Source organism: Gorilla gorilla, chromosome 9 (assembly GCF_029281585.2).
Source record: "Gorilla gorilla gorilla isolate KB3781 chromosome 9, NHGRI_mGorGor1-v2.1_pri, whole genome shotgun sequence".
Taxonomy (NCBI): domain Eukaryota; kingdom Metazoa; phylum Chordata; class Mammalia; order Primates; family Hominidae; genus Gorilla; species Gorilla gorilla.
The window spans coordinates 75,981,187-76,007,264 of NC_073233.2; the positions used below are offsets into that span (position 1 = coordinate 75,981,187).

General features: G+C 45.6%; 1 protein-coding gene across 6 annotated transcripts in view; it reads right to left on the reverse strand.

Moving 5' to 3' along the window:
- Positions 1–26,078, reverse strand: part of CHKA (choline kinase alpha) — a 68,742-nt gene that overhangs the window by 2,053 nt on the left and 40,611 nt on the right. For 4 of the 6 annotated variants that reach the window (XM_031016064.3, XM_063693275.1, XM_031016065.3 and 1 more), the window contains 8 exons: positions 19,818–19,931; positions 15,828–15,961; positions 15,294–15,398; positions 13,986–14,044; positions 11,536–11,623; positions 10,893–11,001; positions 9,637–9,743; positions 7,049–7,130 (listed from right to left, as the gene is read on the reverse strand). In XM_031016064.3, the coding sequence (XP_030871924.2) occupies positions 7,049–7,130; positions 9,637–9,743; positions 10,893–11,001; positions 11,536–11,623; positions 13,986–14,044; positions 15,294–15,398; positions 15,828–15,961; positions 19,818–19,931 (798 nt within the window). Of the gene's footprint in view, positions 1–6,698; positions 6,930–7,048; positions 7,131–9,636; positions 9,744–10,892; positions 11,002–11,535; positions 11,624–13,985; positions 14,045–15,293; positions 15,399–15,827; positions 15,962–19,817; positions 19,932–26,078 lie in introns of all 6 variants that reach the window. The other 2 variants (XR_010129141.1, XR_010129142.1) reach the window with 1 other exon arrangement.

Genomic DNA, 26,078 nt, shown 5'->3' on the forward strand with positions numbered 1-26,078 from the left:
CTAGAGTAGCACATAAATGCCACTATACAATATGCAGCCTCGTGTCTGGCTTCTCACTCAGCGTGCTGTCTCTGAGTGGCCTGTGCTGTCATGCATTGGTGCCACCTTCCTTTTGCACTGCCGAGTGTTCTCAGTACACGGATCTGGCACTGTTGTATCCACGCACCTGCTGACCGGCATTTAGGCTGCTTCCAGTTTGGGACAATTACAAATGAAGCTGCAGACCGGGTGAGGTGGCTCACACCTGTAATCCCAACACTTTGGAAGGCCAAGGCAGGCAGATCACTTGAGGTCAGGAGTTCGAGACCAGACTGGTCAACACGGCGAAACCCCCTCTATTAAAAATACAAAAATTAGCTGGGTGCAGTGGCGGGTGCCTGTAATCCCAGCTACTCAAGAGGCTGAGGCAGGAGAATTGCTTGAACCCGGGAGGCAGAGGTTGCAGTGAGCCAAGATCAGGCCACTGTACTCCTCCTGCCTGGGCAACAGAGTGAGACTGTCTCAAAAACAGACAAACAAATGAAGCTGCTATGAGTGTTTGAGTGCAAGTCTTGGTGTGGAATCTGTTTTCATTTGTTCTGGAAAAATTCCCCAAGAGGGCTGCTGGGTGGTCTAACCCATCTTCACACTGGCTGTCGCGACTGCATTCCCAGCAGCAGCGCATGCGCGTTCCCATTGCTCCATCTGCTCGCCATTTGGGACCGTCAGTTCTTTCAAGTTTTAGCCATCACTGTGGGTGTGTAGGGTATCGCAATGAGGCTTTGATTCGCATTTCTTTAATGACTAATTATACAAAACACATGAAAAGATTCTTACTGGCCATGTGTTTCTCTTAAGTGTCCAAATTTTCCATCCATTTATAAAGCAGGCTGAGGCTGGGCGCGGTGGCTCATGCCTGTAATCCCAGCACTTTGGGAGGCCAAGGCGGGCGGATCACCTGAGGTCAGGAGTTCGAGACCAGCCTGACCAACACAAAGAAACCCCGTCTCTACTTAAAAAAAAAAAAAATTAGCCAGGCATGGTGGTGGGCTCTTGTAATCCCAGCTACTCGGGAGGCTGAGGCAGGAGAGTCGTTTGAACCCAGGAGGCACAGGTTGTGGTGAGCCGAGATCACACCATTGAACTCCAGCCTGCGCAACAAGAGCGAAACTCCATCTCAAAATAATAATAATAATAATGAAGCAGGCTGTTTGGTTTCTGGCTGAGTTATGAGTTCTTTATATATCCTAAATATGAGTCCTTTATTAAATATACATTTGTAGTATTTCCTCCCAGTCTGTGGCTTGCCTTTTCATTTTCTCCATGATATCGTTCAGTTACTCATTTTGATGAAGTCCAACTGTGATGACATATATGTGTGTTTTTGTCCAGGGTCTCTGGCTCGTAACTCCCATAGCCCTTACTACAGTAAACAGAATCTCTCTCTCTGACCTTCTGCCGTCCTTTCACCTGCCCAAAGCTAGACTCTAATCTGACTGTGGGTCATAAGACTCTTATTCCAGAGGGGGTCCTGCGCCATACCCTGGGATAAGGAATGCTGTACAGAGAAGCCCGAAGAACCTGGTCAGGCCTTGCTGGGTTTAGATCACACCTTTTTTGTCCAATCACATTTCAATCATGCCTATCCAATGACATCTCCATAAAATGCCCAAGAGGACAGGGTTTGGGGAGTTTCTAGAGAACTGAATGTGGAGGCTGACAGGAAGGTGAACAAGAATGAGTTCCCCAACCCACCCACAGGGACAGAAGCTCCTGTGCTCGGAATCCTTTCAGACCTCACCCCACCTATTTATCTCTTCACCCTTAAAATACCCTTTGTTAGCTAGGCATGGTGGCGAAATGTCTGTAGTCCCAGGTACTTGGAAGGTTGAGACAAGAGGATCACTCGAGCCCAGAAGTTGGAGACCAGCCTGGGCAACACAGTGAGACCCTGTCTTATAAAAAAAAAAGTAATACACTGGTAAACTTACGTGTTTCCCTGAGTTCTGTGAGCCACTCTAGCAAATTAATTGAACCCAAGGGGAATGTGGGAACCCCAATAGATGGCTGGTTGGTCAGAAATTCCAGAGGCCTGGACTTGCAACTGGTGTTGGAAGTGGGGGGCAGTCTTAAGGTCTCAACCCTCAACCTGTGGGGTCTGACTCTGTCCCCAGGTAGACAGTGTCGTAATGGAATTGGAGGACACCCATCTGGTGTCCACTCCAGAACTGATTACTTGTTTGTTGGCGGGGAGAACCACCCCTGACGTGGTCACTTTAGTCTTCTGTGGTGATGATTGTTGCTGATGAAAGGAATGGGAAAAAGCACTTTGGTTTTTATGTGTTTCCTGCTCACAGCAACTTACTCTATTTTTTCCTCTTTTATGGCTAGTGCTTTATGTAACCCAAGAAATCTGTGCTTAGGTCAGTAAGCTTTTCTTTTTTTCTTTTTTGAGATGGAGTCTCATTCTGTCGCCCAGGCCAGAGTGCAGTGGCATGATCTCGGCTCAATGCAAGCTCCACCTCCTGAGTTCACACCATTATCCTGCCTCAGCCTCTCCAGTAGCTGGGACTACAGGCACCTGCCATCAGGCCCGGCTAATTTTTTGTATTTTTAGTAGAGACAAGGTTTCACCGTGTTAGCCAGGATGGTCTCAATCTCCTGACCTCGTGATCCACCCGCCTCGGCCTCCCAAAGTGCTGGGATTACAGGCGTGAGCTACCGCGACCAGTCTAGGTCACTAAGCTTTTCTCTTGTGTTTTCTCATAGAAACTTAATAGTTTTAGCCTTCACATTTAGGTCTATTATCTGTTTCAAGTTGACTGTTGTTTATGGCACAGAATCAGGTTCAGTTTTTTCTCCACATGACTCTTCAAATGTTCTTGCATCTTTTTTTGAAAATACAATCCTTTCCCTCGTAAATTACCTTGGCCTTTCTGTTGAGTACCAGGTGATTATATACACATGGATCTATTTCTGCACACTGTATTCTGTTCCATCTGATTTGTTTTTTGTTTTGTTTTGTTTTTGAGATGGGGTCTTGCTCTGTTGCCCAGGCTGGAGTGCAGTGGTGTGATCACAGCTCCCCTGACTTCCCAGGCTAAAGTGATCTTCCCAGCTCAGCCTCCCGCACAGCTGGGACTACAGGCATGTGCTACAGACACCCAGCTAATTGTTTCGTATTTTTTGTAGAGATGAGTCTTGCTATGCTGCCCAGGCTGGTTTCCAACTCCTGGGCTCTAGCGATTCTCCTGCCTCAGCCTCCCAAACTGCTGGATGACTGGCTTGAGCCACCACACCTGGATGATTTACATTATCTTATGCCAGCACCACACTGCCTTGACTTCTGTGCTTCAGAGAAGTCTTATAACCAGGTAGTAGAAGTCTTCTTTGTTCTTTTACAAAATTATTTTAATTATTCCAGACTCTTTGCATTTTCATATAAATTTTAGGATCAGCATGTCAATTTCTACACAGAAGCCTGTGGGGGTTTTGATTAGGCCTGTGGGGAATGTACAGGTCAGTGTGGGGAGAATGAGCATCTTTACCTTAAGGCTTCCATCCATCAAGGTGGTATCTTCTCCATTTATTTCACTTCTTTATTTTTTACACTCTTTCATAGTTTCCAATGTACATATCTTACACTATTAAACATTTTTCCATGTACAATTGTTTCTACTATGTAGAAATCCAACTGATTTTTGTATACTGACCTTGTATCTTGTGACTTTGATAAACTCATTCATTAGGTTAAGCAACTTTTCTGTTGATTCCTTTATTATTTTAAACGCACACAATCATGTCACCTAAAGAATAAAGGCAGTGTTTCTTCTTCCTTCCCAGTGCACCTATATTTCCTTTCTTTGTCTTGCCTCACTGCACCAGCTAGGAGCTTCAGTACAACACAGAAGACATGCAGTGAGAGCAGGCGTCCTTGCGTGTTCTGTACTTGGGGTGGGGGTCAAAGGGGACATTTTCCCTGTTACCACTAGTGATAATGTTGGCTGTGGGTTTTTCTTTTTCTTTTTTTATTGAGACAGAGTTTTGCTCTTGTTGCCCAGGCTGGAGTGTAGTGGCGTGATCTCGGCTCACTGCAACCTCCACCTCCTGGGTTCAAGCGATTCTCCTGCCTCAGTTTCCTGAGTAGCTGGGATTACAGGCATGTGCCACCACCCCTGGCTAATTCTGTATTTTAGTATAGACGGGGTTTCTCCATGTTGGTCAGGCTGGTCTCGAACTCCCGACCTCAGGTGATCCACCTGCCCTGGCCTCCCAAAGTGCTGGGATTACAGGCATGAGCCACCACGCCTGGCTGGCTGAGGGTTTTTCATACATGCCTTTATCTGGCTGAGGAAGATCCCCTCTAGTCCTAGTTTGCTGAGACTTTTTTTATCACATTGGATCTTGTCAAGTGCTTTTTCCTGTGGTCCCTGAGATAATCATATGGTTTTTCACCTTCATTCTGTTAATATGAAGAATTATATGAACTGATTTTTTCAAATATAAACCAGCCTTGCATTCCAGGGATAAATGCCACTTGACCATAATATATTATCCTTTTACATATGTTAGTGGATTTAATTTTTGCCAATGTTTTGATAGGGATTTTGTGTAATGTTTCTTCTTATGGAATATAAACATTTAAGCTACAAAGCCGTAAGTTTCTAGATACTGCTTTATGTATATCCCACAAATACTGACATGCTATGTTTTCATTATAATTCAGTTTAAAATATTTTCTCATTTTCTTTTTAATTTCTTTGACCCAGGGTTTATTTAGAAGTGTACTGTTTAATTTCCAAATAATTGAGAATTTTCTAGATATCTTTAGTTGTTGATTTCCACTTAAATTTCACTGAGAACATATCCGGTATTATTTCAGTCCCTTTGAATTTATCAAGACCTGTCTGATGGGTCTGCATATAGTCTATCTTGAGGAATCTTCCATATTCATTTGAAAAGAATGTGCACCCTGCAGTTGCTGGGGGGTTTAATGAATGTGCATGAGGCCAGGCTGGCAGGGAGAGTTGTAAGGCCCTATCCCTCCTTCTGCGTGTGTTCTTCCTTGTTCTAACCACAGAAGAGGAGTGGTGAGATCTCCCACGTTTTTTGTTTTGTTTTGTTTTTGTTTCTGAGATAGAGTTTCGCTCTTTTTTTTTTTTTTTTTTTGAGACCCGGAGTCTCGCTCTGTCGCCCGGGCTGGAGTGCAGTGGCGCGATCTCGGCTCACTGCAAGCTCCGCCTCCTGGGTTCACGCCATTCTCCTGCCTCAGCCTCCCGAGTTAGCTGGGACTACAGGCACCCACCACCAGGCCCAGCTAATTTTTTTTTTTTTTGTATTTTTAGTAGAGACAGGGTTTCACCGTGTTTGCCAGGATGGTCTCGATCTCCTGACCTCGTGATCCGCCCGCCTCGGCCTCCCAAGTGCTGGGATTACAGGCATGGGCCACTGCGCCTGGCCAGAGTTTCATTCTTATTGCCCAGGCTGGAGTGCAATGGCGCCATCTCGGCTCACTGCAAACTCTGCCTCCCAGGTTCAAGCGATTCTCCTGCCTCAGCCTCCCTAAGTACCTGGGATTACAGGCATGTGCCACCATGCCCGGCTAATTTTTGTATTTTTAGTAGAGATAGGGTTTCACCATATTGGTCAGGCTGGTCTCGAACTCCTGACCTCAAGTGATCCAACCACCTCGGCCTCCCAAAGTGCTGGGATTACAGGCGTGAGCCACTGCAACCGGCCGAGATCTCCAACTTTAATCGTGAATCTGCCATTTTCTTCTTTCACTTTTGTCAGTTTTAATATCATGTCTTTTGAAGCAAGACAAGGGTTTTTAATGTCCTCTGGATGTACTGATGCCTTTATTATCACAAAATGCCCTTCTTTATCTCTAGTAATATTCCTTGTTACGAAGTGTGCTATGTCGTACAGTATCATTTGACCATGACTCAAATCTACTTTAAAAATCCAATGTCCCCTTCTTTTACCTAATATCATCCTTGCATTACCAAACCTTCTGCCTAGAAGTAGAAATCATTGTAGTATAAGACTGAGGAGGTCAAAATGAACTAGTCCCATCCCTGTCCCAAAGGAAGGCAGCTCACTAGACTGTGGACATTTGTGTTATCCCCCACCCCAAGACAATTCGCCAACATTCATTCACTATGGAACAACAGAAAGGTTTGTCTGAAGGTTAAAAATACTTTCTATTTCTATGTCAGTGACAGTTTTTTTTGTTTTTTTTTTTGAGACAGAATCTTGTTCTGTCACCCAGGCTGGAGTGCAGTGGCATGATTTCAGCTCACTGCAACCTCCACCTCCTGGGTTCAAGCAATTCTCCTGCCTCAGCCTCTTGAGTAGCTGGGATTACAGGCGCCCGCCACCATGCATGCTAATTTTGGTATTTTTAGTAGAGATGGGGTTTCTCCACGTTGGCCAGGATGGTCTCGAACTCCTGACCTCAGGTGATCTGCCCACCTCAGCCTCCCGAAGTGCTGGGATTACAGGCGTGAGCCACCGCACCCGGCTGACAATTCTTAAGGTTAAAATTAAATGACAGCCTAGCTTGGTTACAAACATGCCTATGAAAAACAGGAGGTCTAATTCAATAATTACCAGCTTCCAACCCAAAGTCGGGCACTACAGGCTGGAGAACGAAGTGGTAACCGATAAATAAAACCTTCCACAGCACAGGCAGGAGCCACCCACTCTTCTTCACTTACTGTCCCATGTCAGAAGGGACTGAGGTCAGAGCTGGACTTCGAGGGTGCAGATGCCTACATTCCCCATCAGGATTGCAGGCACTTCTCTGAAGCAGGGGAGGCAAGGTCAGCTGGCCTGGAAGTGAGGGCAACCTCCAAAGGCAACCACGGCATCAGTGACAGCGGCTTCTCCCCCGGCTTCCTGGGCTGAGCCACACTGTCCTGATGCCACCAGGTCACCACATTCAGGTACTTGGGGAGACAGAGAACCCTCTGTAAGGAACGGTCATTTGCTGCCACCATTCACAAATACTATAGCATTTTTACCTGGGAGTAGGAAGAAAAAAAAAAAAAACGCTGCTAAAACATACCATGTACCCAAATTCAATAGACGAAATCTTGGCTTGTACAATGGACCAAAGTCCCCAGAGGAAATGAGATGCAAGGGCAAACCTGGAATGATAAAAGCAAGAAACACATAAGAGACACACAGTATCAGTTACAGGACTGATGAAATGATTTCATGCCAGATGGACATTTTAACTTGTGTGGATGCAAACCTAGTTAGTGTTGGCAAATCATGGGTCTATATTCCACGGGACTAACTAAGAACAATGGGAATACCACTCCCACACCCTTCCCTCATCTGCTAGTGACAGGTGCACTGGTGAGTGTGAACACACATAGCTGGCCTGGCCATGGCACACGTAAATGCCACTTGGCCATAATATATTCACAAGGTGAATATATTCACATTCACAGGGTGCAGGTGAAGGCCTGGGTGGCCATGCTGGCAGAAAAGAAAGCAAGCTTGCTACAAGGGAGGGTGCACACCATAGCAACCAAGAGGCAGCCCTTTGCTGGAGGCGGGATGAAGCTCTCACTCCTTGAGCAAGAGACTTCTCAAATCCCATCCCTGTCCCATCCCCTCCTGTCACACAGAAGTGAAAAGAGCAGATGAGAGAGCGTGAGCCACGTCACCATCTCTAAGCTGTACCAAGCCCCCAAGTCACTGTGAATCCAAGTTCCTCCTCAAACAATACCCTGAGAGCTCATCCACATGAAGATAAAGCTCAAATTTAGGAGTGCCTGCTCTAGTATCCTCCAACCCTACTCTCTGTTCATCCTGTGGTCCCTGGCCCACAAGAGTCCCGTGTGCTACCCTTTCTGTCTGGGTTCTCCTCCATCTGTTTTTTTCTATTTCCACCAGTTCAAGAAACAGAAAGAGATGATGTATGCTGCGGTGGAGCCCAGCAAGTAGGCAGATGTGACATCACACTTAGTGTGGGGGGTGAGCACTCTGGAGGCCATGAGGAGATGACTGTGCTAAGTGCAGTGGAAAGATGAGGGGGCCACAGTGACTTAAACAGCCATTTTACCAAAAAATGTCACAGGAGACCCCAAATAATAGGAACAACCCACAGGCCTCTTGACTAAAGAGATGGACAAATAGTGGTCTAGACCTTTGCAGAATCTGGAAGTTTCAGGGCCCTGCTTTGAAAACTGTTGAGAAAACAGTTAAAAGCAAGACTTAAAACTGATAAACATAAGTTAAATCATTTTCTAGGAGAAACTTAAGAGTTAAAACACAGCATATGGTGGCCGCCACTCCAGAAGCATCAGTGACAGGTTTGCAGGGTCAGGTGCAGTAGCCCACATCTGTAATCCTAGCACTTTGGGAGGCCAAGGCAGGAGAACCACTTGAGCCCAGGAGTTCATGACCAGCCTGGGCAACAGAGCAAGACCTCGTGTCTACAAAAAAATACAAAAATTAGCCAGGCACGTTGGTACGTGCCTGTAGTCCCAGTTACTTGGGAGGCTGAGGCAAGAGGCTTGCTAAGAGTTAGAGGCTGCAGTGAGCCATGATCGCATAGCTGCACTCCAGCCTGGGTGACAGATCAAGACTCCACCTCAAAAAAAAAAAAAAAAAAAAAATTCTATAGGCTCTGGGTGGCAGCAGCCCTGTATGGCTGGGTTGTTGTGTCTGGATGACAGTTCAGAATGCCACAAAGTGTCCTGACCCTTCTTGGACATGGGACCTCTTCTTGTGATATGGTTTGGCTCTGTCTCCCCACCCAAATCTCATCTTTAATTGTAATCCCCATGTGTGGAGGGAGGGACCTGGCAGGAGGTGATCAGATCATGGGGGTAGTTTCCCCCATGCTGTCCTCACAATAGTGAGGGAGTTCTCACAAGATCTGATAGTTTTAAAAGTATTTGGTAGTCCTACCTTCTTCTCTGTCTCTCTGCCCCTCTCTATCCTGGCACCATGTAAGGTAAGACGTGCCTTGCTTCCCCTTTGCCTTCTGCTATGATTGTTAAGTTTCCTGAGGCCTCCCTGGCCATGCAGAACTGTGAGTCAATTAAACCTCCTTTCTTTATAAATTACCCAGTCTCAGGTAATATCTTTGTAGCCATGTGAGAACAGACTAATATACTTTGCCTGCTGTATGCTCAGATCTGAAAGCTCTGCATAGTCTCGGCCACAATGGAGAAGTAGCAGATTCTATTTTTGACAAAGTGCAAGTCCTAAAGATGTACGATTAAAAAGAAGCTCCTAGGCCAGGCGTGGTGGCTCACATCTGTAATCCCAGCATGGGAAGGCCGAGCTGGGTGGATCACTGGAGGTCAGGAGTTCAAAACTAGCCTGGCCAACATGGCAAAAACCCATCTCTACTAAAAAATACAAAAATTAGCTGGACATGGTGGCAGACACCTGTAATCCCAGCTACTTGGGAAGCTGAGACAGGAGAACTGCTTGAACCCGGGAGGTGGAGGTTGCAGTGAGCCGAGATTGCGCCACTGCACTCCAGCCTGGGTGACAGAGCAAGACTCTGTCTCAAAAAAAAAAAAAAGAAGAAGAAGCTCTAAAATACTCATAATTGCAAGTCAGCATCTCCCAAATATAGTCTATAAAGAGGAAAGCTATCTTTACAAATCAAAAAAGAAAAAACGTTACCTATTGACTTCAAGCAACATTTCTTCTTTTATAATGGATTTTTCTTCAGTACTGAGGTTTTCAAAGTCATTTTGGAATGCAGGCAAGTAACTGGAAATAAAATGGAGCTTAAAAAAAAGTAATTGTGTTAGGATCAATGATGGTTAAAATAGACAATGTCAATAGCTGTCACTAAGCATATGCATCTACTGTGACACACTGGGAGACACACACTCAACATGATGTTCAGCATCTCCGACATCCTGGGGCTGGCACCAGTGAGCCAACCTTTGCTAGGTTTTCAGCCGCTCTCTCTCCCCAGGATTTCTAGTGGAGATACAGTGTCTAGGCTCTTCAGCATACTTTTTCCATTTAGAGTAGCACTTAAAACATAAACTGGAGACCACTATTTTGGAGGCAGGCTTGGTGCACCCTCCCAATGCTACTCAGCTTCAGCACCGCTACCAAGGCTTCAGTGCTGGGCTGAGGAATGGGAGAGAAAGATCTCAGGAGGAAATTCCCATGAGAACTGATTCTCCACACAATCAGCAGCCTCCTCCCATCATTCAGGACAGGAAAGGGAACTGTTAACACCAAAGATATTTCTCCCACTACTAAACCCTGGTGCCCGAAAGATTACTTCTCTCTCCATAGTGTGAAATGAATAGAAAAAGGTCAGTGATCACCAAAAAGATGGCCAGAAAGCAGAATCAAGGCTGGGCTTTTCGAAAAAATACTACAAGGAACTACAAAGGATGACAAAGCTCTTCTCTGAATACAAGTATCTCTGGCACAGAGATTTTTAATAAGCTGGACTAAAAGGTCAAGTTTGTGTCTACATTTAACAGAAACAAAATAACATTTTTTAACATAAACCAAATTTTAAAAGGTTATCTTTAAAAATGAAGATGTAGGCCAGGCATGGTGGCTCACAACTGTAATCCCAGCAGTTTGGGAGGCTGAGGCAGGAGGATCACTTGAGCCCAGGAGTTTGAGACCAGCCTGGGCAACTTGGTGAAATCCCATCTCTACAAAAAATACAATTAGCTGGGCGTGGTGGCATGCGTCTGTGGTCCCAGCTACTTGGGAGGCTGCGGCGAGAGGATCACCTGAGCACAGAAGGTCAAGGGTACAGTGAGCCATGGGCGCACTACTGCACTCCAGCCTGGGAAACAGAGTGAGACCCTGCCTCAAAAAATAAAAAAGAAGATGTAATTCTAACTGCATGAAATTGACATGTAATTTTCCTATCAAGTATACAAAAAGTCATCTCCTACCTGTTGTTTCTTGGTGGGATACTTCCGGATGTTTGCTCTGAAAAAAGGGTATTTTTCATAGCTATAATCATACATCCACTCACAGAAGTGATTTCCAATGTCGAATCCCCTGAAATAAGACATAAGACAGTGCACACAATGAGGCAAACCGTATGCCTGGAGGCTCCCTGACTGCAGAAGAAAGAAAGGCTGAGTTCCGAGCATGCCACTCCTGTTGCCATCTGGACTTGCTGAGGGAGCAGGACTGTAGCTGCTTTAATGACAGAGAGAGACAACAGGTGGTTGATCAGCATCACAGCTGACTAAAGCTATACAGGTGCACCTGAACCACGACTCCAGAACATTGTGTCTCCTAGACCAGGATTTATGAGAAGAAAATGATCTCTGAAGCCAAAAGAAAATGCCAAAGTCTGGACTGAATGGCATGGCTGTCCCCAACTAGCGCCATCTGCTAGGAACAAAGAAGGCTGTGCTGCTTCACCACAACCATCATGGGCCACTGGACGAGAAGCCACTGATTCCAGGTGAAGCAGCTTGCAACTCAGAGTGGCATTTTGACTTATTTTCTCTAATAACTGTTAATTAAGCATATCATAATGATAAATCAATATTGAGATGGAAACACTGGACTGTAACACAGTACCTGTAATTGTAACTGCTGTATTCGAAATCAATGAGCATCAGTTTCTGTTTTTCAGAATTCTCTCGGCCTTCCAGCAACAAGATATTACCTGCAAAAGGTTTGGATAATATGGTTTATGTTTTACAATAGAAGGCTCAAGTCCTTGAACAGCAGAGCCGAGAGAATGGATTTGATCCCTTAGGGAATCCTAACTGAATGTGGCTTTTGGTCTGTGGACATCACCAGGGCCTAGACAGAACATAGAAGTGCTCACGGGAGGCATAACCCTATGCAGGGTGGCTCCTGACCCACCTGGCCATGAGAACCCCTGCTCACAGCCCTAGTCCTCGCCAGACCCCCAGGCTCACTGTGGAACAAAGCCTGGCCTCTTGCTCTGCTGTCAGGACAGTACTTCCCAAATGTTCTGCATGGTGGCATGCAAGAGCTCGTGCTAGCCAAACACCACCCTCAGCAGCCCCGGGACTTGGTTTGCTGTCTGCAGGCCGGCTGGCTGCAGCACTCCAGCTGGGAAGCTGTGGGAGTGCCCTCCTGGTAAGAAAGGCAAGGGAGAGCTCAGCTGCCACAGGGGATCCCCTGCTTTGTTCTTGCCTGCTTTTCCTTCCCAAGGAGACCACAAGCAGCATTCCTACAAGACTATTTGCTTTAGTATTGGATTCTGGGTCAGGAGTTGGTCAGCCATCAGCCTGGCTCTGCAGGCCTGTGTTCCTGAGATCCCCACACTCGACATGATGTTCAGCATCTCCAGCATCCTGCGGCTGGGCACCAGTGAGCCAACCTTCGCTAGGTTTTCAGCCGCTCTCTCTCCTTAGGATTTCTAGTGGAGGTATAGTCTCTAGGCTCTTCAGCATACTTTTTCCATTTACAGTAGCAATTACAATATAAACTGGAGACCAGAAAACGTGTATTGGCTCACACTTGTAATCACAGCACTTTGGGAGGCGGAGGTGGGAGGATCACTTGAGTCCAGGAGTTTAAGACCAGCCTGGGCAACACAGAGAAACTCCATCTCCACAAATAATTAGCCAGGTGTAGTGGTGTGCGCCTGTGATCCCAACTACTCAGAAGGCTAAGGCAGGAGGATCACTTAAGCCCAAGAGGCTAAGGTTACGTGGAGCCTAGACTGCGCTACTGCACACCAGCCTGGGTGACACAGTAACAGTCTCAAAAAAAAGGCAAATTGGAGGCAGACGCCCAAAGTAGCACAACAAAATTAATGTACAACTGTTACCTCTTCGATCCTTCCTACACTTTGCCATCATCAACACAGCTGATCTCCTCCAGTCCCCTCTCTCTAGTGATGTCTGTGCCATTTATCACCCCCTCACTACCAGAAGGGCAAGGGTAATACACAAAGCTGTAGCTGTAATGTCTACACCCTCCTTGAGTTAGCCAGCGATGAGCAGCTAATTAGTAAAAGGTAATTTGGCTCAAATGAATGGCTTATGGATGACGAGTCTTCATGAGAAACTGTTCTCAGGATTAAAAGCAAACTGCTGAGCCTGGCAAACAAGGGCTCAAGGTGGGACCTGAACTACTGTGACTAGGGGAGGCAAGGTCAAGGCAGAGTGAGGCCATGTCAGCAGCACCAGTGGGAGCTGCATAGTGGGGGGCCTCCGATGAGACTGTTCAATGTGCAATTGCATGGGATGAAGTTTTGTTACAGTAAGGAACATATCACTGTCATGTTTTCAAAGCAGAGAAGCCCGAAATAATTAATAGCACAGTGCACTGATACTAGGAGAGGAGGTGTTAGGATTACACGTGTTGCGATAAGCAACACTACGCTGTGTGGTGCAGAAGGGGGAAGGGCCCGGGACTCAATGGGGTAGGCAGTGGATCTTGTTCTTTTATTGCTTTTTCAGGTTAAAAAAAAATCATACATATTTACTGTAAGGAGTTAAACACTGAAAAAGTAATATGTGACTTAGAAAGTTTAAGTTCTTTATCCCAATTCCCAAGTTTAGTGAATATTCTTTCGGATTTCTTCCATGTAATTTTTTTTTTTTTTTAACAGGATCTTGCTCTGTCATCCAGGCTACAGTGCAGTGGTGCAATCACAGCATACTATAGCCTTGAACTCCTAGGCTCAAGCCATCCTCCTGCCTCAGCTTACCAAGTAGCTGGGACTACAGGTGCATACCACTATGCCTGGCTAATGTTTTTATTTTTTGTAGAGATGGGGTCTTGCTATGTTGCCCAGGCTGGTCTAGAACTCCTGAGCTCAAGCAATCCTCCCACCTTGGCCTCCCAAAGTGCTGGGATTACAGACATGAGACACTGTGACTGGCCTCATACTCTATAAAAATAATACAAAACCTCTTTGTCTGGTTGTATCATAATTTAATGTACCTAATACTCTTGATGCTACCTTACATTTTTCAGACACACTGCCAGTAATTTTCTAAGTATGCACACAAACCTCATCTGTAACAGAACATAGCAATTCTTACCTTCTTGACAGTCATTATGACAAAATACAACTGGAGATGGAGTAGATTCAAGCAATGATCTGAAAAGAAAGGTTTCACTGTTACCCATCAAGCTTCTCAGTCAGCTGCACACAGTCTTGCTTTCTCCACATGGCCAGCACCAAATTCGTGCTCCAAAGCAACACACAGTTTCAGAGTAGTATCTGCGATGTGAATTCTGACAACTGCGTCATTACGTGGCAACAACTCCACAGGCCCTCTGCACTCAGCTCTTCCCCCGGAGGACCTCTGCATGTGCCGCTCCCTCCTGGAGCCCCTTTCTCTGCTGGTCTCGGCTTGTATAGCACCCCCTTAGACAGCCCTTCTCTTACCAGTGACCCAAGCAGGTCCTCCTATGCAGACTAAGGGCCTACTTTGATCTGTTTCTGTCACAGCACTTATCACAATTTGACACTATTTTATTTGTTTACTTGTTTTCCCTCAGCAGCGATCATCAAGCCTAGCAGAGGAGGCACAAACCTGAGTAATTAAAGGTGTAAATACTTGTGGCTGGGTGTGGTGGCTCGCGCCTGTAATCCCAGCACTTTGGGAGGCCGAGGTGGGCCGATCATGAGGTCAAGAGATGAAGACCACTCTGGCCAACATGGTGTAACCCCATCTCTACAAAAATACAAAAATTAGCTGGGTGTGGGGGTGCATGCCTGTAGTTCCAGCTACTCCGGAGGCTGAGGCAGGAGAATCACTTGAACCCAGGAGGGTGAAGCTGCAGTGAGTCAAGATCGCGCCACTGCACTCTAGCCTGGCAACAAAGCGAGACTCCGTCTTATAAAAAAAAAAAAATGGTGTAAATACTTGTTAGTGTACAGATTTGAGTGGCCTGCGCCAAGCATCACTCTGAGGACAATGACGGCCTTGCTTCAGAGATCAGTATGAAGATTCTGTTTCTCGCAAAAGCCAAGGTTGAACTGTAAGGAAGAAGGATCTTCCTCACGCTCCCCAGCCCGCCCTTACTCCCTTCTCCCCACCAGAGAAAATCCACCCCACTAGACACTCTACTGCCCTGGCCACCAAGCCACTCCTTTGACATTTTCCTTCTCAATGGAACCTTCACAAACTGACTAGAGGCCACGTGTGGGCTTCTAGTCCATAGAGTCCATAATCTCTAGTCCTCTAGAGAACCATAATTCCAGATGACAAAACTTATGGTTTAAATTCATTCTGTAAAACCAATGTAAAATGCCAGACATAAGGCAAGCTCAATCAATGTTTACTGACAACAGTTTTAGTGACTAAGAATATTTAAAGTCAGGAAATAGAAGGAAAACTCACCTCAGGTTTTCCAGTTCCAAGGGCAGATTGTAACTGAGCAATCTGTGGAGCTTTTTAATGCTGGATTCCTCAGTAAATTTAATTCTCAGTACTTCCTTTAGATACCTATTAAAAAATTTTCAAAAAAGAACAGAACAAAGAATCACCGATCAATTCACCAAGGCTTGCTGTTCTTGGGGCTTTGGTTTAACATTCAATCCCAGCGCAGTCACAATGCCAGTGGGACCCCTCTGACTGCCATGACTGAGGGGAAGAGGAGTGGCCTTGGGGGTTCGTGGCATTCTAGGAAGGTGACTTTCTTCTGTCCCTTCACCCGTTCAATAGCATTTTTGCATAAGCCTTCTTTCCTGGTTTAGGAATTGACTTTTACACACAAGAAAGACTTACTTATGAGACAAGTATCACCAGCTGACACCCTGCACTTAGTGAACTAGGAAGACCTCTGACTACTGTGGCAAACAAATGCTCACTTATGGTACTTCTGGGAGCCACCACTGTAAAACTATGTTAGGACCAAGTGACTTGACCACTTACTTTTCCATTGTGCCAAAAAGCCATTTTGGTTCCTTATTGAATGGCATTTTCATACCATGAAATGTAGCCATTTTCTCGGCGATTTCTGCAGAAATATCTGGCAAACTTAATTCTTCAGTATCTAATCGCCGGCTCTGAAATAGAAAAGGGAGTTAAAAACTGACATTTACCAAGTAAACTAAAAAGAGTGAGATCACACAGTCTCAGGAATGACAAGTGTTTTTGTAGTGCATTTAAGTCTCACCCAATGCCCCAAATTCCCTTAAGAATGGACACTGTGTCCCTACAGACAGTGACCCAGCAATTGCTATGGCATTTCTACAGTGAGGAGCCGGCCACCTCCAAAGATCTATTTCATTTTGAACCCCTTTTAACTATGAGAACTCCTTCCTTAAATTTTATTGAAGTACTACACTATCATCTATTATTCTGGCCTCTAAAACCACACTGAATGTCTATTCACTACCCAATGCTGAAGTCCATGTCTTCAGCAGTTTATCACATGGCCCCGCTTCCAGCTCCTCCATCAGCTGGGACATTCTACTCTGATGTGTTGCAGGTGAGATGTGGGGTCCAGAACAGGTCCTAACCAGGAGATGCGTCACAGAGACAGGGGGGCCGTCTCCAGCTGCTCCCAGTGGTGGTGTCAGCACCTGGCCTGGCACAGAGCAGGTGTCCAGGGCAAAGTTGGGCAAAGAAACAGTGTCTAGAGGACTTCCTCCTGGCCTCTGCATCCTGCACTTCCCCTAAATCAGCCCGAGGCCATGCTTGTTTGGCTGCCCTTTTACAGGAGGCCCATGGGAGCTCACAATCAACTGAGACCTCCAGAGCTTCCTCATGCAACCTGCCACCCTGCAGAAATCTAAAGAGAGGTTTCTGTGAAAATGCAAAGAAGTACAGCACAGGGGTAAGAGTGAATGCTCCCAACTCAGGGAAACCTCAGTTGAAATTGTGGCTTTAATTCTCATTTCAAAGCTACATGGCCATCCAAGTTACCTCATACATCTGTGTGTTCCCATTTCTATCAAATGGGAATCAGGACATGAATTCTCTCACAGAGTTGCCAGGAGAGCTGGAGGAGAGAATGCAGGTGAGGTCTCTGGGACAGCACCTAGCCCAGGGTGCAGCTCAGCAAGTGGCAGATGTCTGCTACTGAGAGCTAAGAGCTCACTGTAAGCATTGGACTCAACCTTCTATTCAACTCCCTCCAGAAAGCACTGTCACCACAGCACTGTCAACAAATTACCATGCTGCAATAAGAACAGGGACTCCACTTCCAGCAGCAGGATACACAGGACTTATTAAGGTAGCTCACTCAGCTTTCAAAACTGCCATTAATTTGGCAACAAGGAAAATCTGAAGCTAACATGCTCAGATATGAACAAATCTCAGTATTCCAAATTCCTTCCCTAGTAGAGAAAGAGAAACAGACTACCTACCATCCCTAGTGGCCCGGCTATTCTCACATGTCCTTTGAAAGATGGCTACAGGAATCATGAAACTAAATCACCTGATCCCAAGCAGTGAAGAGTAAACCTAAGCCAGGCGTGGTGGCTCATGCCTGTAATCCCAGCACTTTGGGAGGCCAAGGCGGGAGGAACTGCTTGAGCCCAGGAGTTTGAGACCAGCCTGGGCAACACAGGGAGGCCCCGTCTCTACAAAAAAATAAACAAAATTAGTCAAACATGGTGGCACGTGCCTGTAGTCCCAGCTACTTGGGAGGCTGAGGTGAGAGGATCACTTGAGCCTGGGAGGTTGAAGCTGCAGTGAGCTGAGATCAGGCCACTTATTCTTCACTATACTGGGCAATAGAGTGAGACCCTATCTTAAAAAAAAAAAAAAAAGCAAATCTAGAAATAACATATGGTATTAGGTTGAATCAAATGAAACTGCCATTCTTGTTGGTCAAAAACAGTCAAACACTGGCGGCATCATATGGTTCAAACCTAGTATATAACAGAATTTTTAAAAAATCTTCACTATGGCTGGGTGCAGTGGTTCACACCTGTAATCCTGGTGACTTAGGAGGCTGAGGCAGGAGAAGAGCTTGAAGCCAGGAGAGTTCAAGACCAGCCAGGGTAACACAGAAAGACCCATCTCTACAAAAAAAAATTTTTAATAAGCTGGGTGTGCTGGTGTGCACCTGTACTCCCAGCTACCTGAAAGGCTAAGGCAGAAAGATCACTTGAGTCCAGAAGTTCGAGGTTGCAGTGAGCTATGATCATGCTATTGCACTCCAGCCTGGGCAAGAGAGTGAGACTCCCATCTCAAAAAATTTAATATCTAATAAACAATACATACATGAGCATAGATAGAACTTAAGAACTAGAACAAAATCAGTTCCACAGATACTATAATCTATGTGTCCTGATGCCTGCCCTTTTTGTCCCCAAGATATTTTTATTATTCTGAATTGTGTTAACACAATTCCCTTACCTTTTCCAAAAAGAGAACTTTTACTACATGTGCACATATTCTTAAACAATTTTTAAAATTTATCAGGCTTTATAGAATGGTATGATACTACTTACAGTCTCCTGCAGTTTAATCATTCAACATTATGTTTGTAAGATTCACCTATATTGCCACTTATAACCATATGAGGTTCTATTATTTGCAAAATTCTTTCAAAAACTTATCATCTCGGCCGGGCGCGGTGGTTCACACCTGTAATCCCAGCACTTTGGGAGGCCAAGGCGGGTGGATCACCTGAGGTCGGGAGTTCGAGACCAGCCTAGCCAACATGGAGAAACCCTGTCTCTACTAAAACATAGCCAGCTGCCAGGGAGCAAACTAAAGGAAAAAGCCAGTGCAGTGAAGGCACCATACACTCATCTAAACACATCCTCAGCACCGGCAGCTAGCACAACACTACCACAGACGGACAGCGCCACTGTCAACTAGAAGAGGATACCTCTTCTGGGGAGACAGAGCACAACTAGCCTCCCTGTTTCTGGGCTGTGGGATTAGACAAAGAAACCCCTGCCCCTGGTCCCCAGCCAGACGCAGCAGAGCACCCCTCTGCCAGGCATCCTAGTGCTGGGCTCCATCTGCACAGATGTACAGGGCAGCCCTGGACATGCCCAGGCCTCTCATGGATAAGATATCTCATGCAGCAGGGCAGGAAAAGCTAGCGGCTTATGATTCTAGTCCTCAAGGAACTTACGCTCAATGAAAATGGGGAATATCTGATCTATCTAGGAAGAGAGTGCAGGCTGACAAAGACCAGCATTGCCAACCAAAGAAGTATTGCCAGGGCTCAGAGCCACACTTCAACACTTAGGGTTCATGAGAACCCTTGGGCATGAAGCATTGTGCAGGGCATGGAGTCAGGGGTGGGTGGGTAGAGGAACAGGAACTATGCTTTAGACATGTACATGTAACTCTAAGACATGGTATACTGGTAAATGTTATAGCAACATTAAAACTGCCTTGGGACAATAAGAAAGGGAAAATAATCCTGACTGCTTAGAAATAAGACTGCAAGGTCTTGGAGCAAGGCCTTGAAATCTAAGAATTTGACCAGCATATGGGGACAGGAAGATGGGAGGTAGGGAGACTCAGTAGGAATGCACAAAACAAACCAAGGAAGGGTGATGGGAAAGAACAGGCATGGCCCCCACAGGGCTACAGTCAGAGACTGAGCAGGGCCAAGGTGTTCTAGCAGCAAGTTCTATAAAGCAGGGCCCTAGAAGTTGAGAGGAACACAGTGAAAAGGGCAAAGTCTCAGGGTACACAGCCTCAGGGGACAATAAAATGGTAAGTTTCATAGATATTTCAAATTTGGATGAATACACCTTTACAGAAAAGAAAGAGGTTCTGATATAAGTACAAAATAAATGTTGCTTTTCATGATTTCTGATACAGTTTAATGACATAGGTGAGGTTAACAGTGAAAACACAGCATTGCAGGTTCTTGCAGCAATGAGACAAAGAAGCCATCTTCTGTCTGTGGCATATGTCAACTAAGCGTTTATGAACAAATCTTACCGGGATGAACTGCTCCAGTCGGCCTTGGGGAAAGATGCCATAGAGTTTTGGCCCAAGTGACCTCTCTGCGAGAATGGCAAACATAACGCTCTCCAGAACCATGGCCTCGGCCCCCTAAAACAGATGGCAACAAATCAGGTGTTTACTGAGTGTTTGCTAAGCGCCAGGCATCAGAAGCACTCTCACAGGAGTGTTTCATCTGATCCTCACGAGTATTCTTTCACGTGGGCACTACTGTTATCATCATCCCCATTTTAAATATGAAGAAACAGAGGTTCCAAAGTCACACATCGTGTCATTTGCAGGATTCATGCTTGCAAGCACTATGCTATATTGATAAGATTTAAAATATGAGTTTAATTTAGGTCACTAGATCCAAAAATAGAAAAATATCCATCAGTGCTTTTATTGTTTCTATTTATTTCGCAACCTATATAGGAGTCTCACCCTTGGCATCTCACCAAAGGCCACAACACCATCCATTCTGGTAAGGGTTGATTTGCTTTTGGTTGAGTGTGTCTAGTTAAAGCAAAGGATCCAAAGGACCTTCTGCCTACTAAATTGGGCTCATGGGTCCAACAAGCTTGAAAATTACTGATTTAGGTCCAGGGTCTATGGCTTTCTAGTCCAAAGAGCAGCCTAGCATGGAGCATCCTAGATTGCTATTTTCAGTTGGCACACCCGACCTTTTCCTGTTATTGAATGTTTGTTGTCTTGCTGAAATCTCTATGATGCTGTCTGTTCTATCTTTGTCCTAATAATTAACGTGGGATCTATCATCATTTTGCCTTCAAAATCCATGCTTTGATCTCAAAGCAAATTCGGTCCTTGGTCTTTCCCCCTTAAACAGCACATTACAGCATAAGGGTTTTCATCTGTTGGAGTGAAGGAGTCACGCTTACCCAGAGGTCCACCTGAATCTCTTAAAGAGCTTTTACAGGCCAGGCGGTGGCTCATGCCTGTAATCCCAACACTTTGGGAGGCTGAGATGGGAGGATCACTTGAGGCCAGGAGTTAGAGACCAGCCTGGGCAACATAGTGAGATGCTCCACCACCACCGAAGTCTCTTTTTAAAAAAAAGAGCTTTTGCAAAGAGATTCCTAGGTCTTACTCCAAGTATTAAAAGAGAGGCACCAGCAGGGCTGTTTTGAAAAAGCTTTCAGATGATTCTAATTCAACCCCTGTGAAGAAATGTGCTGTGGAGGAACATGATCCCAGAGAAACCTTCTCTAAAACACATTCACGTTACCAAAAACTGGGAAACCAAGAGGACAAACTTATTAGGAAATGATACAGTACTATAGTAAGAAGAAAACAAAAAAGAAAAGCTACTTCCAAAGAATATCAGACCACATTAAAGCAAAAAGTATTTTGGTCACTTTTACATTTTGTGGGGGTAAATGGATTTGCCGGTAATCCCCCCACAATTATCGTCTACAACCATCATTTGTATAATCCTCACAATTATGGCCTCTCATCTTGTGAGGCTCAATCTTTCCTAATTTGTGGTTTTGTGTATATGACAATAAGTTGACAACATCTATCTATCAAGCTAATGAATTTTAGGGTGGGATTTGATATCAGACAGGTTTTATTTCTTAAAACCTTAGAGAATGACAACAAAGATCTAGTATCTCTATTTAGTTGTCAAAAGGTTTCCAAGCACTTTTTAGTCCTATGGCAGTGTTGTCCAGAGATGCAGTCCCCATCTTACTCCACGCCCAACATCACAGAAAGTATCTGGGGCATTTAAGCAAGGGTCTGCAAAGCCTCCTCCAAGTCTCTGCTTAGACATTATGTTCCCCTGCTCCCCAGGGGGCAGCACGGTCCTGGTGCTCTGAAGACTGTGGTCCCCACCACCACCCTCATGCTGTGTAAAACACAAAAGTAAACAGGGGCTGGGCATGGGAGGACAAGGGGGTGCTGGACTTGGAAGTTCAGCATTTTGCACATCATGTCCACTGGGAAGGATTCTCGGAGGTGACTTTATTTACGTGTGGCATTGTCAACACATGTCACCAGCACTAGCCAGAATCCTCTCCAGAGCTGAGTCAACCCAGAAAGGACATAGAGAAGAGGGAAAGAGATGTAAGAACTTTCCAATTCTCTTTAGCACTGCCCTAAACATTGTAAACAAAAACACCCTTATTCTTACGTAATACTGTAGTTCAATATTTATTCACAGTAGGAAGAAAGGGGGAGATGGTGTATGGAGAGAAGGATTTGGAGAGGAAGAAAATGAGGCCGGGTGCGGTGGCTCATGCCTGTAATCCCAGCATTTCGGGAGGCTGAGGAGGACAGATCACCTGAGGTCAGGAGTTTGAGACCAGTGTGGCCAACAGGGTGAAACCCTGTCTCTACCAAAAAAGTAAAAAAACTAGCTGGGCATGGTGGCGGGCACCTGTAATCCCAGCTACTCAGGAGGCTGAGGCAGGAGAATCGCTTGAACATGGGAGGCAGAGGTTGCAGTGAGCCGAGATCACACCACTGCACTCCAGCCTGGGTGACAGAGCAAGACTCTGTCTCAAAAGAAAAGAAAATGAAAGAGAACACCCAGGCACAAGCAAGAAAAATGACAGGTTAAGGACAGCAGAGAATCCTAGAATAAGTGTACCAACTACAGGTGGTCTTCTTGTCATCACTAAGTCTCCAGGCACCTTCCTGATTGCTCCTGAAAGTGAGCATGGTAAAAAGTGGGGTTGGACAGACATGGCTGGGTTCTCTCCTGTACCACGCACTGGTTTAGCCACAGCTGGTGACAGTGGAGGGAAAACTGGTCCTACTTTTTCACATATCTCAACTTGGAACAATTTACTTGGGCTTCAGAAATAAAGACTCATTAATACATTTGCCTAAAACACACTTACTCAATGTCTACTATGTCCTGGCACTGTGCTAAGCGCCAGGGAACCAACAAAGAACAAGATACCTAAGGCCCCTGCCCACAACGGGGCTTACATGACAGAGAGGGAGGGATGGGGAGAGAGAGAGAAATGGACAGTAAGCAAGTACACGCAGCTATGGACTGGGCTCACTGCCATGAGGGAAACAAGGGTGACTGGTGTGGTGGCGTGGGTATTTCTAAGGAGGCCACACTGAACTGAACTGAGATCTGAGGTGTGAAAAGCCACAGCAGCTCCATGGGAGCACAGGGCATGAGGAAGGAACAAGTGTGACGCCTTCAAGGAACTGAGAGGCCTGTCTCACTGGAACAGGACAATCAAGGAAAAGGAAGAGCAGACCATGAGATTGCCGGGTGGACTGGGGCTTACAGATACCAATTCACAAGTCCTCAACATGTTGTTGATGTTTACAGCTCACAAACTAGGTTCGATCCCCTGGGGACAGAAGAGGAGGAACCAGCACAGGCCTTAAAATGCCCTTTCTTATGTGACTGTCACCACAGTAAGAAAGCTTTCTACAGGGCACCCTCGCATACACCCCCAAAACAAACACTATCCACAGCAATATTCACTCTCACAACTGGGCAACACTTATTAATATTTTCTACTCTATTTCATTTTAAAAAGCAATCAACTTGCTAACATTTCATGCCCCACTAGAGGTTCACAAGCCACAACTTGAAAAACTGGTTTAAGTTCAGGCAGCAAAAAGAGGGGCCAGGCCGGAAGGCGAGGTGAGGCAGGCGCCACTGCCAGGAAGGAGAGTGGTATTCCCTAATGGTGCTGCTAAGTGGCCATTAGATTTGGCAATATGGAACCTGTTGGTGACAAAAAAAAGAACAGCTTCAGAGTGATGGGTGGACAGATGTCAGATTGGAGCATGTGAAGAGTGAACAGAAACGGGAGAGAGAAGTGGTTGAGAATGGAACAAGGGGTTTAAACTGACTTTTCATTTTATCTATGAAGTTTCATTTATTTAAAACCCAGGAAGAAGAGTATTGATGTTATGAACTTCTTGAGAAGACATAACAGCATTTCTGTGGTATTTCAGCCAAAAATGCATAACCTCAATTGTGAGAAAACACTAGACAAGCTGAAATTGAGGAGACATTTCCAAAATAACGGATCAGTACTCTTCACAAGTATAAAGATTACAAATAACAAAAGAATTGTTACAGGCTGAAAAAGACTAAAGAGAAATAGCCAATGCAATGTTGAGATCTAGCTAAATCTCGAGACAGAACAAAAGAAAATATGCATAGGAAAACTTCTGAAATTCAATTCAGGTCATAGTTTAGTTATTATTGTTTTTTTTTGGAGATATTATTATTATTATTATTATTTTGGAGATGGATAGCCCAGGCTGGAGTGCAGTGGCGAGATCTCGGCTCACTGCAGCCTCCGCCTCCCAGGTTCATGCGATTCTCCTGCCTCAGCCTCCCGAGTAGCTGGGACTATAGGCATTCGCTACCAAGCCCAGCTTATTTTTGTATTTTTAGTAAAAACAGGGTTTCACCCTGTTGGCCAAGCTGGTCTCAAACTTGTGAACCAAGCGATCAGCTCACCTCAGCCTCCCAAAGTGCTGGGATTACAGACGTTTAGTTATCACTATTGCATCAACGTTAATGTCCTGGTTTTGACCATTGCACTGTGGTTATGTGAGATGTTCGCATTAGGGAAGCTGGGTGAGGGGTGCATGGGAAATCTCTGTACTATTTTTTTTTTCTTTTGAGTCGGAGTTTCGCACTGTCGCCCAGGCTGGAGTGCGCTGGCACGATCTCGGCTCACTGCAAGCTCTGCCTCCTAGGTTCACGCCATTCTCCTGCCTCAGCCTCCCAAGTAGCTAGGACTACAGGCGCCCGCCACCAAGCCTGGCTAATTTTTTTTGTATTTTTAGTAGAGACGGGGTTTCACCATGTTAGCCAGGATGGTCTCAATCTCCTGACCTCGTGATCCACCCACCTTGGCCTCCCAAAGTGCTAGGATTACGGCGTGAGCCACCATGCCCGGCCTCTCTGTACTATTCTTGAAATTTTTTCTGTAAGTCTAAAATTGGTATGAAATAAAAAGTTAAAAATAAATTCATATAAAATTCACATAAAAAAGACTGAAATCAGCCGGGCGATTTCATGGCAAGTTTGAGGGGCATGTGAGACATCCGAGGAGAGACTGCTAGCCAATGGCATTAGTTCCAAGTTGAGGTCAGGGCTGGAGGAAGAATGTAGCGGCCCTTTGGCCTATAGATCAGGTGACCGAGGGAGACAGGACAACATGAGAAGAGGGCCTATGGTCAAATCATGGGGCGCCCTAGCATGTAGACAGCCAGATCTGTACTTTGTGTCTCTGTGTCATGGCTGCCCTCAGGAGAGGAAACATTTCAAAAGGGTGGGGGTCATGTCAAATGCTACTGAGAAGTCAAAATAAAATGAGAACTGAAAAGTACTTTGGATTTAGCATCACGCAGGTCCTGGTGATCCACCATTTTCAGCTACCAGGATGTCCAAAGGACTCTGCACAAAGGGCTTGGAATGGTTCACAACAGATTGTCAATCACTTCCCACCCAAGGACTTCCCAGTCACTGTCACTCCAGAGAGCACAAGTTCTAGATCCTCTAGCAGGGCCCCCAGAGCAAGACACATGTAAAACAAGCCACTGAAAAGTGTGGAAAAAATATCATCACTTTCATTCCTTTTTTATCTCAACCGTTTTAATGTCTATTTCTTGATTTTTTCTTTTTTTTTTTTTGCATTTGGTAGGGACGACTCCTGTCGCCCAGGCTGGAGTGCAGTGGCACAATCTTGGTCTACTGCAACCTCCGCCTCCCAGGTTCAAGTAATTCTCCTGCCTCAGCCTCCCAAGTAGCTGGAATTACAGGTGCCCACCACTATGCCTGGCTAATTTTTCTATTTTCAGTAGACAGGGGGTTTCACCTTGTTGGCCAGGCTGGTCTCAAACTCCTGACCTCATGATCCACCTGCCTCAGCCTCCCAAAATGCTGGGATTACAGGTGTGAGCCACTGCATTCAGCCTATTTCTTGACCATTTTAATAATCAATATACAATTGGTAAAAATGATGTGGCGATGTGTGTATCTACATCTTAGACCCACGTATGTTGGGCATGTGTGCACATGCACCCTTCTCTGTGAGCCTGCACATAATGGCAGAGATGCTCAAAAGGTGCTTACGCTGGGGCATGCAGACCAACACCCCAGACCCCTGCCTCTGAGGCTCCATCCGTCAGTGCTCTTGGCCTCAAGCCATCTGCACATGTGTGTTTCAGAGAGTGGGGTCACATTCTCTAAGTCTAGGAAGAAGCTTTTCCAACTTGGGTATCATCCATAGGAAAAAACATTGC